The sequence below is a fragment of the Gopherus evgoodei genome, chromosome 1 (genome assembly GCF_007399415.2).
Source record: "Gopherus evgoodei ecotype Sinaloan lineage chromosome 1, rGopEvg1_v1.p, whole genome shotgun sequence".
Classification (NCBI taxonomy): domain Eukaryota; kingdom Metazoa; phylum Chordata; order Testudines; family Testudinidae; genus Gopherus; species Gopherus evgoodei.
The window spans coordinates 311,437,641-311,456,519 of NC_044322.1; the positions used below are offsets into that span (position 1 = coordinate 311,437,641).

Here is an 18,879-nt window from a genome sequence, read left to right on the forward strand (position 1 = left end):
AGGACTTGGCTGTGGTGGAGTCACAGAGCTCTACCCACCCCAGGGCCATGGTAGAGAGACTGAGCGGAGCTCTGTGACCTTGCCAATTATTGAAGGGGGCCGTGCCACTGCTTGCCCTCCCATTTGCACACCTCTGGCTGGGAATACTGTTTACTTAAAAGAGCATTTTTTTTTTTAAATCCATGTAGAAACTAAGGTGAGCATTCTTAATCAGAACCCAGTCGAGCCAAAATCAGAGGATACTTTTTTTTATTTATATGTAATAGTTGAGTGTTTGAATATGGAAACCAGTAGGTTGATTTCTGTTCACTATTAATTTTTCAAGTAATTCTTTGTACAGCTCTTACTGAGATTTTTTTTTTTAAAAGGAGCACATTTAAATGTTGTTTCCAGAAATATGTATAACAAAATCTGCATACAGTAAGTGCCAAATTTTCTCTCTGGCATGCAGCCCATTCAGGCTGGCAAAAGTGAATCCTTCCTCTACATTCCCACATCTTCGAGCAACCAGTTAGGCTTTTTATTAATGCCAGTTCAGCCTTGGGGCAAGAGTTGCATTGGGCTCCCTATGTACTCTTATGCAGCTTCAACTCTTGGCTGCATGGGAGTGCAAAAGGTGGGGTGAGGTGACTCAGCATCAGTTCTACTTGAGGCAAGGCTCTAAATCCCTATGTAGGCGAGGTGAGGGTTAAGATTTGCTTTTAGGAGCACATCTGCCAAATCTTGGTTTCGTGTTAATTTCTTTACTTCCAAGCTTGACCTGGAGAAAGTTGTGGAATCAAATATAGGTTCTGTAGGTCAGTTTTAAAAGGCTGGCTGTGTGCTGTGCTGTTGTTATCAGCAGGTATTTTCAGCTGCTGTGATAACATGATTGGTCACCTGGCACACACACACAAAACTAGCAACTTAAAGTTTTGCAGGCCTAGATCACCCATTGCACTAGCACCTGTAAAGACCAAGTTGATGGAATATAGTTTAAATGTTCTGTTGTGGTCTTTTTTTTCTTTTTTTTTTTTTTTAAGTAGAAATCAAACCAAAGTTTGTGGCCCTGTGTCCTATGCAGGATATTAGTATTAAATTATGTATCAGGGAACCCAGACTCCATCCCTGTCATCATAGTGTTTTGTGTGTGAATTATTTTAAAATTAAATTCTATTTACATGATGCCCATTCCAAATTTTAAATTTTCAGTGTGCTGCAGAATTTGCATTTGATAATGCAGTAACTCCTCACTTAACGTTGTAGTTATGTTCCTGAAAAATGGGACTTTAAGCGAAATGATGTTACTCGAATCTAATTTCCCCATAAGAAATAATGTAAACGAGGGGGTTAAGTTTTTTTTTACCAGAGAAGACATAATATGCGTATGCGCGCGCGCACACACACACACACACAAAATATATGTTTTCAACAAACAATTTAATCCTGGTACACAGTGATGATGATTGTGAAGCTTGGTTGAGGTGGAGGAACCAGAGGGTGGGATATTTCCCTTACTGCTAAATGATGAAATAGCAGTTGGCTGAGCCCTCAAGGGTTAACTCTCTCACTCTGCAAGGCAGCAGTAATGGAGGGAGATACGTGCATTTCCCTTAAGTACACTGCCTTGTTAATTAGATCAGCTTGCTGAGACTGCAGCCCTGGTGTGTCCCTCCTGCTCTGTGGAAGATGGGGTAAGCAGGATGCAGGAGCAGGGGGGAGGGAGACACCCTGACATTAGCCCCCCTTTTCCTTCCTTCCCCCCCCCCCGGCACAGCAAGCAGGAGTCTCGGGGAGCAGCTCCAAGGTAGAAGGCAGGAGCAGCACATGGCAGTGTGGGGAGGGACATAGCTGAACTGCAGGCAGCTGCTGCACAGGGAATTTAGGGGGCTGCTGGTCCACCCTGGTTCCAGTCCCCCACAGCTAGCTGCAAGGGGCTGCAAGCAGTCAAGGGGCTGCAAGCAGTAGACGAAGCAGGCCGCTGCCAAACGACATTAGAAGGGAGCATTGTCAACTTTAAACGAGCATGTTCCCTAATTGATCAGCAACGTAACAATGAAACAACATTAACCAGGACGACTTTAAGTGAGGAGTTACTGTACCTGCACAGTAGAAGTTTAGAAACAACTGGTTAGAGGACATGGGAGCTGGTTTCTACATACTAAGAACTTAAAGTCAGCACCCATTGAGATGAATGGAGAAGTTCATGCTTCTCAGGGCTGTTGTTTCAGGCTGTCTGGTGACACTGATATTACTGTGGGGTCACATTTTGAACATTTGTTGCAGCCATGAAGGCTAGAGATTTACCGTATATACTCATTCATAAGCCGAATATTTTTGGTAAAAAAGTGATGCATCAAAGAGCAGGGGTTGACTTATAAACGGGTCTACACCAAAATTTGATTATTTTAAACTCTATGGAATCATTGAATTGAATATCTAATACATTGTAGTGTTGTTTACTTGGAGTGGGAAGTATGGTGCCATTTCCCACAGCTCCCATTGCCTGGGAACGGCAAACTGCGGCCACTGGGAGCTGAGGGGCTCCGTGCCTGTGAATGCTCCAGGTGAACAAAACTTCCCAACCCACTAGCGGCTTACCCTAATGGGCCGGGAGCCAAAGTTTTCCAACCCCTGCAATATAGGGTCAGCTTATGAAAGGGTCATACAGTTTTTGCTATTTTTACCTATCCATTTTGGGGGGGTCGGCTTATAAATGAATCGGTTAATGAACGAGTATATACAGTAATTTTTTAACAGCAAAAATTTTAAAATGTGGAGTACAGTTTTGTGACTCCCCCTTAATCACGTAATCCGGGGGGCCCTGTTCAAATCACTTAAGAGGTGAAGAAAAGTTTAGATATTACAGTATAGAGATGCTAGCTATGTGGTACATTCTCATTTTATGTATTCATAATATCACTGTGTGCAGTATTTCACTAAGTTATACGTTTTCTACAAAGATCACTAAAAATTGGAGTGGCAAGAGGATTATGGGATGCGGAAGCTTCTAGCTTTTAATTTGATTGTGTTTTATTTAGGCCAAGATTGAAAAACGTAGATCGGAGTAGTGCCCAGCATTTGGAAGTTACCGTTGGAGATCTGACAGTCATTATTACAGACTTTAAGGAGAAAACTAAGTCACCACCTGCTTCCAGTACTGCATCTGCAGATCAACACAGTCAGAGTGGTTCTAGCTCTGACAATACAGAGAGGGGAATGTCCAGGTCATCTTCGCCCAGAGGAGAAGCCTCATCGTTGAATGGAGAATCTCATTAAAGTTTATTTTCTCCAGTTTCTTTAGTCTCTTCTCTTCAAAACATGCAAATACACAACTTCTGCCAACAGCTACCACATTTTCATGACAGATTATCCATGCACAATTGATATGTTTACTGGAACATAATTTATGCAGTTTTACAAAAGTGAAGTGAAGCAGTAGAAATAATAATTTAAATGCAATCTACAAATGCCTACGAAGCATTTTCAGACTAACTTTTTAATCTTCACATTTAAAGGTGCCATGAAAATGTGGTTTGAATGTTCATTATTCAGTGTTATTGGTAAGTCCATTTTCACTTTTAGTTTAGTGAATTCTAACACAACTCTTGGAGTCTCTACTATTGGCATGTACTGAATTAAAATTTTTATAACATAGTTCAAGCTGCCTAAATATGTATTATTTGAGAATTGTGAAACAGTTATATGTATGCACATCAAAGATCAACTTAATCAACTATTGCTGCAACAGAATTTTCATAATTATTATCTTCTTAAAAACACCTGCTGGTACTTGGTGTGCTTAAATAGGAAAAATGTTATTAAATAAAACATTTGTATGAATTTTTGCCAATGTTTGACATCGTTTACTAAAGTACTGTTACTGAATTATGTTGCTGGGGGTACCAATATTTTTTCACACTTAAAACACATTGTAATGTTTACGAACAAAGAGTGAACATACTATGAGCATTGGTTATTTAGCTTTATAATTCAGATACAGTACTACATTGTCCTTAGACACTGGTAGTGTCTATGTTCTATAACAGATATGAAATCTCAAATGACTAAGCATTTGGCAAAAAGTAAAATTTTAAAATCTGAAATTCTGGAAAAGCTTTAAAAATAACTTTTTAGTACAGTTTTCATTTCTGCTTACATTATTTCCTTGCCCCAAACTTGCCCAGTGTCATAGTCGCATATTAGTGTAGTACAAAAATACTATGTTGCACAGGAGTAAGGAAATAAGGACTACTATCACATTTTGTTCTTAGATCAGCTTTTTTGATTTTTGAATTGGCCCTTTATTAAATACTGTAGCATCAGTCATAAGAAAAAAATGCAGTACCCTATTTTCTGGCATAAACTGTCAAAATTTATGCATTTAGCAATATACTGATACAGAGCAAAAATATTTACAGTCCCACCCGGTATTATGTAAAATAACCAATAAAATATTTTTATGAATACAGATTTCGCATTTTTGTTTATAAGTAGGTGTTGGGGTTTTTTTAATGCACAAAAAAATCCATATATAGATTTATATTATAGGGTCAGATTCAATACAAAAATGCATCTGGCTCCTGTCCAAAGGAAGCCCATTCACATCCCAGTAATTCTCTCTTCTCGTTGTGTTTCATTCAAAATATGTATTTTTGGGCCAATGTGAAAGTGGGATGGACTTTTTTTGGTAGTGAATCCAGCCCTAAAATATCTTCATATGATGCATCCTGATGACAGCTAAAATAATGGATTTTTGTAGACCCTGACAATTGTGATGTTTGGTGGTTTCTTGTAGTAATGTATCTTTCTGTTTTTTAATGCAGTACTTCTACAGGCACAATGGTACTGTCTATTTTGTAAGATGCGAGTTGTGAAATACAGTTAGTTGCATAAAATGAAAGTCTGATGTGATATCTAAAAACTTACATACCTCATTCCTTAGTGTTACTGTTAAACTTTTAAAAATCCAATGTTAATTATAGGTTATTTCAAATGGACAACTACTGACCTGGTTAAAATGTATTATGCTTTACCTTACTAGACATTTCTTCATTCCAATTTTCTGATCATATTTTAATACCTTTTAAAACATCGCATTTTAAGTTTCATAAATGTTTTTGGCTCGGTTGGGATTAGATGTTCAAGTAATGAATGTTAATTCTTACAAAGAAACATGCATTCTTCTGAGTTTTACTTTTTACAATTTGTTAGGTGGAGCTACATGGAAAAGAGTATACTGAGTTAATGGATTACAAGAGAGCTGAATCTGTTTAAAGTAAGCAATAGTGAACCTCAATGCAAGATCCTTTATGAAATGTTTCAATTTTAAAACAAAATGAATATTAACGTATTTCAGTACTCTTTGCAAAGATCAAATAGTGATCTAATACCTATAGTTCACTAAATCAGAACCTTATTATTAAATTTAGTATAAGTTGACTATTCAGCAACAAGTGGTCTTTTCTGTCTAGAGAAGTAGGCAGTCATTGATTTATTTAGTTAGTTAGTTTGTATGGAATTGACTACTAAGAGGTATAATCTAATATCAAATGAAAGCAATCCTTAGCATCTGCAAGAGCAGTTTTAAAGTGTGGTTATTATCAGAAAAGTGATTGTAAAAAGAATGTCACTGGATTGCTCATTGTTACTCAAAAATTACTATATCAAATATACTCCATTTATGTAAAATTGCCAGCACTGCATACTCCACCTAGAGTTTGTAATTAAGTTGTAGTATTGGGGTGATGTAAGAAGTGTAAAGAACAATGATTACGTAACCAAAAATTAGCTTGCCATTCCTGTGGATGCATGAAACACATCAGAATGTTTGCTCTTCTATAGCAAAAATGGTGTGACAGTGCTGATGGCAGAGTTAAAAAAAAGAATCAGCAAAGTAAGGAGCTCTGACTCTCTCTACTCATAACATTATAACTATACTTTAAACCAGCCTCACTTCCATAATCTCTGAAGAAGTTTTCAGTTGGTTTAAACCAAGTCCTTTCTTCAACTCTGTAAATTCATAAGGAAGGTCTACTCCATCTTTTCTCAGTTTGTAGAATGTAAAAACCTAACATTGTAACTCATTGTTAGCTATTTTTCTTTTACTGTTCTCTGCATAATAACTGATCATCATCTGTTACATTCTAAGTCTGCACCAACCTTCATCAGCCAAGCATTTTGCATGGTGACATGAGATGATCCAACAAAGATGAATGTGATGATGCTCCATGTAAATAAGTTCCTTTGTGCATTGATTGTCCACTGTTTCAAAAACAAAAAGAATGAGATGCAGTTAATTCACTGTAAAGGTGTAGAATAATTCAATGTTTTGTCATCCTGTTTTCTGCCACTAATTATAGCTGGCATAAGGAAGTACTGAAATATACAGTAGTAAGGTCTGATTTATTTTTTTACTTCTGAATTTCAAAGTCTGCATAATAGAAGCAATCAAAATCTGTACCAAGTAATACCATGTAAAAATCTGCAGTGTAAAATATTGACTCTTCAGATTAGCGATAGGAAAAATTTTGGTTATCTTCAAAGGCTTAATTTTAAGTTTTGATGCAGTGACTAGTCTTGAAACAATCAAGATTATGATCTAAAATGTTACCCTACTGTATGTGTTTCTCTAGCTATTTGATGTTGTATGGCATAGATGATATAGTTCGAGCAATTTAAGATTATGCAGTATTCTGCACTTTAGATGTGTGTTTTTTTTTAATTTGTGGTCAGAGGCAGTGCATTTTATTTAGCCACGTAAAATAGAATGGATAGGTAGCTCATGCTTCCCCTCCCCTCCCACCCCTCTATAGCCCCAGGACATGTCTTCCAAGCCCCACACAGTGTTGTAGTTCTGTCCTGTGGCAGAAGTAGCCTAAGGGTGCCTCCCCACTCTGGCATATGTGAGGACACTTACAAAGTGCCCAAATAGGGAGGCAGTTGATTAGGTCTAGATGATTAAACAGTTAACGTGAGGATTAACTTGTCAGCTGGGGACTGTTAAACTGGAGACAGGAAGCAGAGGGGGAAAGAGGCTGGAAAGAAGGTCAAAGACACTCAGGACCTCACAGAGGTGAGACCTCTTCCCCTTCCCTCCATGCCTAAGGGGTCTGCTGAAACTTGGGGAAAGCCTTATGGTGATGGGACATGAAGCTGCATAAAACATTGAAAATAAAGTGCACTGTGGAGAATTTACATAAGAATGTGTGAGGACTGCTTGCAAAGGGAAGTCCAGGGTGAAGGAGCCCACCCAGTGACATGCCTTTTGTATTTTTAGTTCTTTCTCTCCTCTTCCCAAAAGCGGGAAGACTTCCCAGATCATGCAGCTAGCTGTGCTTATGAAATATAGGAGGGAGCTAGTGATAGACCTTTCAAGTGTGTGCCTTCATTATAATCCACTTTTTCCCCCTCGCTCTGTATCTAATCTATTTCTCTCTCCTTTATATGCCTTCTGATACTACTACTGTCTACTAGAGAGAAGGGCTGAAGCCAATTTCCTTTGGAGTAGCAGAAGTCATAGCAGAGGTAGATGAAATCAGTTTTTCCCCTGACAATTGCATGTTACCACATTCGTAGTGGGTTTGATCACTAGGAAAAGCTAGTTCTGGAGATAAGTTCAAAATGTTAATGCAGTTCTTGGATAATGGACTAGTCCAATGCTAGGCATGTTTAGGTAGCAACACATTCTCTTAGCAAATTGGTAAGATTTGAGGTTGTTGGAAATGTCACTGGAAGAGTAGAGCTATAAAAGGTTCGATATCGTTTCTTACCTGACTTCAGAAGCATGAGTCTTGTTTGAAGGTATATATTGCACCTACTAGTAAGTAGGACAGCTTGACTTTTTTTTTTTCCTTCCTGCTTCCCAAGTATTTCAAGGCAATATTTCTGTAGCAGAAGGAGGAAAAAGAAAAGTAGTGTAAACAAAAGCCACAAATTTGACCCTAATTGAACACTAAAACAAAACCAACAACCCTCTCCTAACACCATTTTAATGAAAAGTAATACAATCAATCTAGGATTTAGTTAAAATAAGGAATAATACTTTGCAAGTCTGTTACGAACAAGTATTTTACAAACATTTTAACCTCCCATATCCATCTGTATTCATTAGGTAAATATTATTCCCATTTTGTAGGTAAGGAAATAAGATTTACAACTTAAATGACTTGCCCAACATATCACACGTGGAAAATTGGAGTAGAGTTAACAAATAATAATCTATGAATATGCTACTTTATTGAACTAATCAGCCTGATCCTTTGGCTCTAGAGGTAGAGGCGCCTGCTTTTAAACTCAGATTCTGTGTTCAAACCTGGCAGACAACCCACCCAGAGATATAAATTACCAATTCCATTAGTTCAAGGTACTAGCAAAGAAAGTAGCTAGTCTAGCCACTAAAGAAAGACAAAGAGCCACTTGGTGTTATCCTGGTCTACATAAGCAGAAAAGGTAATGTTAGAATAAATGGACCAAACGTGTTAATGTAACCCAGTCACTGTCAAACATTAAACAATTTGAACAAGGTCCAGGGATATGGTGTACAGAGATGTCAGCCTGCTTAGTACCATGGCACAAACATCCATTAAATCGCCCTTTAACCTTATATTAAAGATAGAGAAGAGAAGGAAAAACAGTTAAAGCATTTACAATATGAAGTATTAAATAAGACTTTCATTTTAAAATTTCTTGTTCCCTTTCCCTTCAGGATGGAGAGAGTTTTAGAAGGAAAAAACCCTTGTTTGATGGTATTAATGATGATTTTTCTTAGAAAAAAGTTAGTTTAGATGAGCAGGAGCTGGATCTGTTGCTGCTGTTAAATCCTTTCATCCCAGGTAGTTGTTTGGGATTCAGCTGCAGCTGATAGGCTTGTGATGTCCTTTGGCTCCTTCTCTCTGGCCTGATGTGGTCATCTTTCCAGATGAGGATGATGAAGTCCCAGGAGATGGTAGTGGCAGCCATGATGATAAAGTTTGGTTCAGTAGTCTCCGTCTGTTATTTTAAGTGTGTGTTATGTATTTTTGTTCTTTCATATTTTCCCCACAAAAGCTTTCTTTTAAGGACCCAGAAAGGCATTGATGAGTAGAATAGCCTCTCCTCTTATTATTTTGTCCACCAATTAGGCCTAGTACCCGATGTACCAATTCTGGCTCATTAACTTCTGGCTCCACATCTGTGTGTTAATGCATAATTTCAGTACAGTCAGTGAATCATCTCAGCTTTACCTTCTTTAGCCTAATTTAGTTATTCTGTCTCCCTTTTGTACCTTTTCCCATCAACATTTGTTATAGTTTATTTTAACACCATATGAACTTTTACATACTTTTTAGTTGAGCTCACAATTCTTGAAAATTTGTAGGCCCAATTGTCACAACAGTGGCTGTGGCCAAAGTTCTGACTACTGAGGACCTTTTTTAGAAGATATATTACTGGTTTCCCCAAAAAAGAGAATATCTATCTCAGACTGATCCTTCTTTGCAGAGAATAAATCAAAACCAAGGTCTACTGAGTGTACAGTTCTCTAGGCAAGAGAATCTACCGTCAGGTTGGTCTTCTCTAACACAACAGCCAACAACTATGAGAGGGTCTCTTTGACACTTTTTTAAACTAAATTTAGTATTGGTTAAGTATCATAGCTCCACATGTAAAGGAAATAGGCTCTGCTCTAACATCTCTTTGAACTCCAGGGTCAATTTCACTGCTAGCGTAAGTGGGTGCAATTTGTTTGAAATAATAAATTATACTTGATTATGCTAGTGGTCAATTTGACACACACACACACACACACACACACACACACACACACACACACACCCCTTCCCCCCCCCCCGCCCTAGTGTTCCTGATTCATTGAATAGTATTTAGGTATCTCTACAAACTAAAACTTGTGTGTGACGGAAGATCTCCCAACTCTGCTCTTGTTTTTACATAACTCTCTCCCTTCTTAGATAAGTGATATATAGGGAGAATTTTTGCTAAATAATTTTCCTTTGTACACTCATGGGAGCTCTCTAGTTGATGAGACTGGCATTCAGAATGCCAGTTACCATTTTGGTTCTCAGATTCATGTCCCTGAAAAGAACTGCTTCTATCACTTGAAGGAGGTCTTCACTCCTAGGAAAGTAGGTGGGATATGTTCTAGATCTTGATGAAGAAGTGTCCCCCAAGTGACACATAGTACCTGAAGGCTTTTGTAACGTGCAGGAAAGAAGCTTTGGAGAGGCAACCAAGGGTGGATGGAGAGGGAGATCTTCTGCCAAAAAGAACACACACAGTTTTCACCATCTCCTTATGGAGATTCTGGGCAGATGGCCTTTATCTCCAAGATGTGTCTCAATACTTTTTGTTGGATTGAAGAACAGAGAGGATTATAGCAAGAGAGAAATTATTTTGTAAATCTCTGAATGACTAGAAAGTCTTCCTCCTGTGTTTTAAATAAAAAAACTTCATGAGCTAATATGCCCTTCTCTGTGAGAATTTGTTACTGTGCACCACCATCTGCTGTTATGATGTGCAAGTAAGCATCCTCCATTTCTACCTTTACTAATATCCATACTGATAGATGGCTTTGATTTAGAATCTTTGGACATAGATTGGTTCACTGATTTTTGACCTAAGATATACAGCAAAATATGACCCAAAGAAGAGCACTTTCTAAGCTCAAACATCTCTCTCTCACCAACAGATGGTCCAATAAAAGATATTACACCTCACCCGTATAGACACTCGAAAAATATCTGTCTGTCAGCTTTGGAGTTCTAGACAGTAAATGACATATACATCTGGCTTTTAGCTACAGATCCTCGGTGGTGGCTCTGTATATACCCTTATTTTTTCTAGAGGACGGGGTCAGGAGGATTGGCTTGAAGGGGAAGAGAAAGGAAAAACTCTTGTGGACCTTCTTGCACATTCTAGAGACCATCCAATCTAGACTTCCTGTAAAAAGGATAATCTTCCTATTGAAAGAATGTTCTCTGGGACAGTCAGAGCCCCCAGTTAGGCCTTGTGGTCTTTCTCAGCTGAGGAAGATTTTGTAGGCAATAGTTCCAAAATGAATAACTGGTCAAGGTTTGGAATAACCAATCTTGAAGCATAGTAGGAACAGTAATAGGTAGAAAAACCTTTAGAAGTAGATGGAGACTGGCTCTGACAAAATTCTTGGTAGTGAGATGCTCTCTCTGTAACTATGCCATCAAGTGCCTTATCTGCAGCATTACTGAGGCAATGACTCCATTGAAAGCAAGAAAATATTTGTTAAAAGATCTACTCTATGGGTGAAGCCACAAGTTGTTATATTTCTGGTTATAACCCAAGGAATCTTAATGTACTGCTGGTAAAGGTACCTTAAAAGAAGCAGTGAGTCCCACAACTTGTTGAATTTTTCTGTTTATGAAAATAAGTAATTTTGGAGGTGACCATTTCTTCTAGTCCAGTGGTTCTCAAACTTTTGTACTTGTGACCCCTTTCACATAGCCAGCCTCTGAGTGTGACCCCCCCCTTATAAATTAAAAACACTTTGATATATTTAACACCATTATAAATGCTGGAGGCAAAGCGGGGTTTGGGGTGGAGACTGACAGCTCACGGCCCCCCTTGTAATAACCTCCCGACCTCCCCAGGTTGAGAACCCATTCTAATAAACTGCTATAGCCTACCAGTATATCACAGAATGGATGAAACTACCTGGAGGGAAATCATTACTAATGCTATCTGAGTGGACCCTCTGGCTTCTTGACTACCATCTCAAAGGGAGTAACCCCTTCAATGGGTATAAGTAGACATTGGATTGATCAATAGGATTTGTATTTGTCTAAGAGTAGATTTTAAACTTTAAAGATTTTCTCAGAAAAAGTTCTTATGTAATTTTGGAAAATCCCAGAAACCAGGCTGCCTGCCCTAAGTGAATAAATTTCTTTTCTGTTATGACTTCTTGGAAGAAATGACCTTGTTTAGACTGAATTGTAAATCTTGAATAAATGACTGAAGTAGTAAGCACTAGCATTAGCTGAAGGCCTGAATTATGATTCCTGCTCACTGCAGGCTCCACTTAGTTTTGTGGCTTCAGCCATGCCACTTTAACATGGGATATCAGATATCAAGTTAATGATAGCTAAGTATGGATTGGAGATCTTCAAGGAAAGCTTATGTTTTTTGGCAATGGAACTAACATTGATTATTCAATAGTCAATACCCTACTCTGATTCAATGATGCTCCACCAGGATGGCAAAGGGTCCTTTCTATTGATGAAAACTAAAACTGAGGCCCTGAAACTTCTAGTCACTAATGAACTTGTAATATTTATTTGAAAGAATAGGACTGTGAACCTTGAAGTCATGCCTGCATTTTAATTAGGTAATTATGTTCATCTCACCGAAATTTCACCAGTTGCCAGGCAGGAAGAAATGCATGAAAAGCAATAAGAGGTCCTCCTCCAATTTCATTGGTTTTGCTTCCTATGTGTGGAAAAAATCTTCACTCAGGATTGGCACCGCTGAATGTATATTTTTCCTTCATGCTTAAGGCTAATTTTTAATGGGGTTTTTCTGAGACACTTTTTGTAGTAATATCCATATTTCCAACAAACATTGAAGGCAACAATAAACATATTTCCATAAACAAAATATGCATGTGAATGTTTTTCATGAGCATACAATATTTATTATAAAATCTCAAAGGTACTGCAAGGAAAAGAAAAACAGGGTCAGAATAGAAGGCTGCTTTGCACTAATTACAGAATACAATTTAGAGCAGTTTCAGCAGGAGGGCATATGCTATAAATCTGTAAGAAGATGTGAAATTATAGGTTTGCCTTCAAGCACTACTCCCTGTGTGTCTTTCACTGGGTTTCATGTTTCCGGAGTCAGAGAATTCTTGAAAGCAATGTCCATTGGTCCATGCAAGCACCATTGCTCTTCTCATGCATCCAATTATGCATCCAAACAAGGAGATAAAGGGTGGAGCAGACCAATTGCCTTTCCAGTTCCTTTTCACCACTGCATGACCTTTCTTGGAGTCTCCAGTGTCCAGAGCTTCATCTTCATTTACTCTTCTATCTGTAAATACATATTTTTAGAACTTTATCCAGTAGCTTAAACCAAGTTTTATAGTTAAATTCTCCATACTGGGGAATTCCACCCTCCCTTCCCTTCACCCCCTGCCTATCCGCTGGAATCCAGGCTTCAAAATCTGTGCTTCTCAGTCAGTGATGGTTTTTGGAGCTGCCTGTACTGCTTTGGAGAAATCGCATTGTGGCAAGGTGCAGTATTTGAAGCTCTTTTCCCCAGCTGCACCCGTGAAGTGCAGGAACTCCACCTTAAGAAGCTTTAATGGAGAAGACTTTGAAGTTGCAATCGGACCCAGGCTGGGGACCCACTCCATACTTCAGCCTGACTCAGCAAAGGGTGCCCCTCCTGGTGCATGGTATCATTTAGAAGCAAGGGAAACTACCCCCCCCCCCCCCGAGAACCCCTGTAGGGTCTTGTTAGGAGGACAGGGAATGTTCTCATAAACCCAAGAGCAGATCTTCTAAATACACTTCAAGAAAGTTGGATACAACCCTGCTTAAGTTGAGCAAGTCTTTCCACTCAGCCCAGGAGAACTTAGGATGTTCTAAGTCTTAGGATCATGACAAGAAAGTCCATAAATCCAGGGCTCTGTCAGCACCAGACCACACTCCAGTGGCAACAATGCTTCTGGCACCAACCAACCCTAAACTTCGAGAACAAAAGGCGACTATTGAAAGCCTCCACCATCAACGATACTGGCTCTGCCTCACCTGACTATGGCACAAACAGTAACTGTTCCAGCCTCTTCAGTTTGGACTGACAAGATGTCTGACACTTAAGGGAGAGCAAAGTCTTATGCTCCACCTGAGGACATTATTGTTTGCCCAGATCACCAGTCTTGATCACCACCGGTCCTTTGCTTATGAGAGAGGTTCTGAGTCCACCACAAGATGCAACTTAGATTAGGAGAGAGACTCCTCCCATATCATCTAGCCTTAGCTTCCCTCCAGTGGAACTCTCAGTACTGCCAGTGGATCCAGAATTGGCATTTATTTTCTCAGGAGACTCTGAAGCACCCGATGAACTGACTTCTCCTCTTTTGAAACATGCCTTCCCAGGTGGGACCTGGACCAACCTGCATCCTATTACCTGCTTCAAAACCATTGGTACCCCATGCTATGGGGACCTCCATAATCACCCTGTGACCCACCTTACTGGCCAAACTGAGGATTGTGGGACCTGTACCACATTGTAGAGTTGACACAGTCTGTGATGCTTTGTACCTAGGGGGAACAGCCTACACCCCCATATTCATCCTTGTAAAATGATTGTGTGGTATTCAATGTAAAGTTTGTCTTGTAAAGTTTGTCTTGGGTGTCTTTTGGAAGGCTCATGATGTACCGAGCATTGTTTTTAGTGATGTTATAGGTTATAATTTCATGTATATAGTTATGAGGCTGAAAATGTATCCTTATGGCTTAAAGCAAGCTCAGGCAAAAATTCTCCAGAAGCAGAGGGGCAGTTCACACCTCATCAGAGTGTGGATGGGACAAACTCAGGCCAGCCTCACAGGAACAAAGGACACTGGCCTAGGCAGCAACAAAATAATCTGTTAAACTCTTGAGGGAGTCACCCCCCTTTCTTTGGTCAGTTTGGAACTGCGATGAGGTAATGCTCACCTGATTCTGAAGAGGAGGAGGCAAAGCCAAGAGGGAAGAAAGGACATCTCTTTCATCTACAGACACCATACCAAGCAACTGAAAAGCTGATCAAAGGGGAGAGCCTGGCTGAAGTGCAACCAGCCAGCCTGTAGTGAGAAGCATCTAAGGCCTTGGCTACACTTGCAAGTTACAGCACAATAAAGCAGCCCCAGGTGCCCTAGCTCACTCCCCGTCCACACTAGCAAGGCACATACAGCGCTGTGTCTCCATGGCTACAGTGCTGCTGGTACTCCACCTCGGCGAGTGGAATAACGTTTGCTGCACCCCCAGTGGCATGCTGCAGCTCCAGTGTGAACGAATTACTGCGCTGCGATCAGTCTCCGGAAACATCCCGTAACTCCTATAAGTCAAGTGGCCACTCTTGTCATTGTTGTGAAATTGGCTGCACGAAGCAGAAATGCCCTTTCAAAGCTTCATTTCGGAGAAGCCGGCTGCTGATCAGCTCCGAGAAAAAGCAAACATTTACTGTTTGCTTTGAGTGAGTGAGAGAGAGGCAGGTGGGGAAGGGGGTCTGAACTTACAAGACAGCATGCTGACACACACTCAGCACCCCAAAAACTCATTCTATTTCTCCCCACATACACATAACACAATCCGTGTCACACTCCACCCCACCCCCATTTGAAAAGCACGTTGCAGTCACTTGCATGCTGGGATAGCTTCCCAGAATGCACCACTCCCAACGCCACTGCACGTGCCACAAATGTGGCCATGCCAGTGCGCTGGTAGCTGTCAGTGTGGACAGACTGCAGCGCTTTCCCCATTGCGCTCTACGAAGGCAGTTTTAACTCACAGTGCTCCACATCTGCAAGCGTAGCCATGCCCTAAGTTTGTAAGGGCATTGAAAGTGTTAAGATCAGCTTAGAATGCATTTTGCTTTTATTTCATTTGACCAAATCTGACTTATGTTTTGACTTATAATCACTTAAAATCTATCTTGATAGTTAATAAATGTTTATTCTACCTGAAGCAGTGCGTTTGGTTTGAAGCGTGTCAGAGACTCTCCTTGGGATAACAAGCTTGGTACATGTTATATTGATGAATTCATATAAGTTTGCAGCATTCAGCAGGCATAACTGGACACTGCAAGATGGAGGTTCCTAGAGTTGTGTCTGGGATTGGAGGTATTGGCTTGGTCATTTGGTTGCAAATAGTTGGGAGCAGCTTACATGCCAGAGGCTGTGCGTGAACGTTCCAGGAGAGAGGGTTCTCACAGCAGAGCAGGGTAAGGCTGACTCCCAGAGTCAAAGATTAGAGTGACCTAGCAGATCACTGGTCCCAATAACACCAGATAGAAACATCACACAGACCATTAGTGGGTCACTCCACTCTTCCTCTACAAGTGGACAGCCAGAGCTTCCTCCTGACCCCATGGAAGAGGAAGAGTATGAGCTGGAACCGTCAGTTTCATCAGTAGCGGTGAGACTGTTTTCGTCAATCTCCAAATTAAGCAATCATTACAATATCTCTACCTCCCCCTCTCCATCTTGACCATAAGCAGTTCCAGGAACTATTATGAAAGGTTGCAGAGGAGCTACAGATCTCACTTATGGAAGTTCAGAATCCTTAGCGCAAACTCCTGGACATGCTCCATTCATCTGGCTCCAGCTTGATAGTGCTTCCTGTTAATAATACCATTCTGGAACCAGCTAAAACTGTCTAGCATTCTCCTGCCATTTGTGTCCCTACCCCTGAAGTGAGGCGGGAACTGATATTTTGTCACAGACAAGGGGATGGAATTTCTGTTTTCTCATCCTGCTCCTTTATTCTTTGGTTGTCCAGATTGCCCTTGAGAGATCTGGACAGCAACACCATAGATCCACTCCGGTTGATAAAGAAAATGGTAAATGGTTTCAGGTTCAGCGCTCCCCCTGTAACTAAAGTCCCAAGCCCTGACGCACCCTCCCCCGGCTGAAACTGGGAGTGAATCTGTGGGGAGCCTCAGTGCCCTCTGTGCGCCAGCGCTCAGTCCCGGTCTAAAGCCCCGAGACCTGGTGCTCCCCCAGGGCAGAAGCCCTGAGCCGCCCTCCCGGAGCTCTGGTGCCCCAAAGGTCAGAAGCCCCAACCTCCCTCTCCTGCCCAGAGCCCTGACACCCCCTCCCCCACAGCTTGTGGCTGCAGCCCCAACTCTCCTGTGCTGAACTCTGTAACATCTTGTTCAGAGTTACGAACAACCTACATTCCTGAGGTGTCCTGAACTCTGAGATTCTCCTGTAGCTCTATCACATGAATCTACTGGTAGGATCAGGAAGGCCTCCTCATAGCACCAGATTCACCTGAACCCGAGCTTGGCCCACAGGTACCCTTAGGCCATAATATTAGACTGATATCCATGGAAGAAGTCCAACCTGAACAAAAACAATAATTACGACAGCTGATGGAAGCCTTCCCCTCTGTATTTCCAGTGCTGCCAAGATGCATCCACCTGGCCTACCATCACATAGATTGTGAACTGAGAAAAAAGGTCTGAGAGTCTATGACTCCTGCCACAGAAGACGTGGAAGACAGTCCGCTTAGAAGTATAGGCCCTGTTAGATTTAGGGGTGGTTGAGGAATCCCCTAGTGAGTAGGGGAGCCCCATCACATTTTCATTGAAGCCTGACAGGTTAACCTGATTCTGCATTGATTTCCAGAGAGCAAATGTACTATAGAAATTTGTTGCATACCCTGTGCCTAGAGTAGATGAGTTGCTAGACAGGTATGGGGCTGCCAGGTATGTATCCACTCTTGACCTTATGAAATGTTATTGACAGATACCTTTCACAACTGAAGAATAAGAGAAGACAGCATTCTATATACAGTTTGGTCTCTACCAATTTAAGACTCTGCCCTTCGGCCTTCATGGAGCCATGACCACATTCCAGTGCCTCATGGACTATGTATTTCAACTGCATGGATGGTACATTACAGAATATATTGACAATATTGTCATTTGTAGTTATGACTGGAACAATCACGTAAGACACCTCACTGCAAAACTGAAATCCCTCAGGACTAACTGCCAACCTGGCCAACTGCAAACTGGCCAGCCAGGAGGTGACTTACCTCAGCAAAAAAGTGGGGAGTGGACATCTGAAGGTGCTAATTGATAATATACAAGATGTGGAGCAATGCCACATACCAACCACAAAAAAGCCAGTGTGTCACATCCTGGGCCTCACTGGGTACTACAGGCACTATGTATTGAGTTTCACCATCATTGTGACCCCTTGATAAAGGACATGAGCCCTAAGAATATTCAGTGATCTGAAGCTTGTGACATGGCATTTAAGACTCTAAAGAACACCTAAATTGGTAACCAGTGCTCTCACATCTGGACTTCTCAAGATGATTCACATTGCAGACAGATGTGGGTCTTGGGGCAATACTTTCACAAGACATTGACGGAGAAGAACACTCCATTCTGTACATCAGCAGCCAAACCATGAAGAAAGAGCATCCTGGGTCATAGAGAGAGAGAGAGAGAGAGAGAGAGGCAGTAGGGCACATGAACATGCAATAGAAGGGGGCATTGGACCTGGAGAGAGCTAATCCCCGGAGCAGCCAGGAAGAGGCATCTCAGTGGTGAGTGAACCCAGTGTCAGGTGTGAACTCTAAAATGTTTTTTGTTCTGAAGCTGTGCAAAGCATTCTTAGTAATAGTAGAAAGGATTCCACTAGAAAATGTAACTTAACAAAGTGGAAGCGTTTATCTGGGCACATCAAAAATGTATATCCTCAGAGAATGTGTGTATTCCCCTTATTCTGGACTACCTTTTCCTACTTAAAACAGTGGGTCTTTCCATTAACTCTTTATGGGTACACTGGCACCAGTCCGTGAGTACCACCTTTACATGGTTACTCAGTTTTTGCTCACCCACTAATTAGCAGATTCTGGAGTTTAATCAGAACCTACTCTTCAGTGAGACTTAAACCTCTTTCAGGCCTCTCTTCAAGCTATTAGCTATATGTTCCATGTGTCTCCTATCCATAAAGATTGCATTTCTTGTAGCCATTGCCTCAGACAGGAGTATAGGTGAGCTCAGAACACTGATGGTGGGATTTGATTTACCACATATTCCATAGGATATGAATGCAATGAGATTTTGTCTAAGATCACCCCCAAAGTAGTTAGAGTTTCGGACTGAACCAGTCTATTCTCTTACTTGCATTTTTTTCTGAAAACACACACACCT

The 18,879-nt window shown here is 40.8% G+C and overlaps 1 protein-coding gene across 2 annotated transcripts in view; it reads left to right on the forward strand.

Annotated features, from left to right (window-relative positions):
• The window catches only part of YAF2 (YY1 associated factor 2), a 58,911-nt gene extending 48,476 nt beyond the window's left edge, over window positions 1–10,435 (forward strand). Inside the window, exons 4-5 of one of the 2 annotated variants that reach the window (XR_003998515.1) lie at window positions 3,021–3,542; window positions 5,194–10,435. Coding sequence is in view for 1 of the 2 variants with exons in the window: in XM_030548954.1 (XP_030404814.1) it covers window positions 3,021–3,258 (238 nt within the window). In the remaining variant the exon portion in view is untranslated. Of the gene's footprint in view, window positions 1–3,020 lie in introns of both variants that reach the window. The other variant, XM_030548954.1, reaches the window with a different exon arrangement.
• Window positions 10,436–18,879: the final 8,444 nt, after the last annotated feature.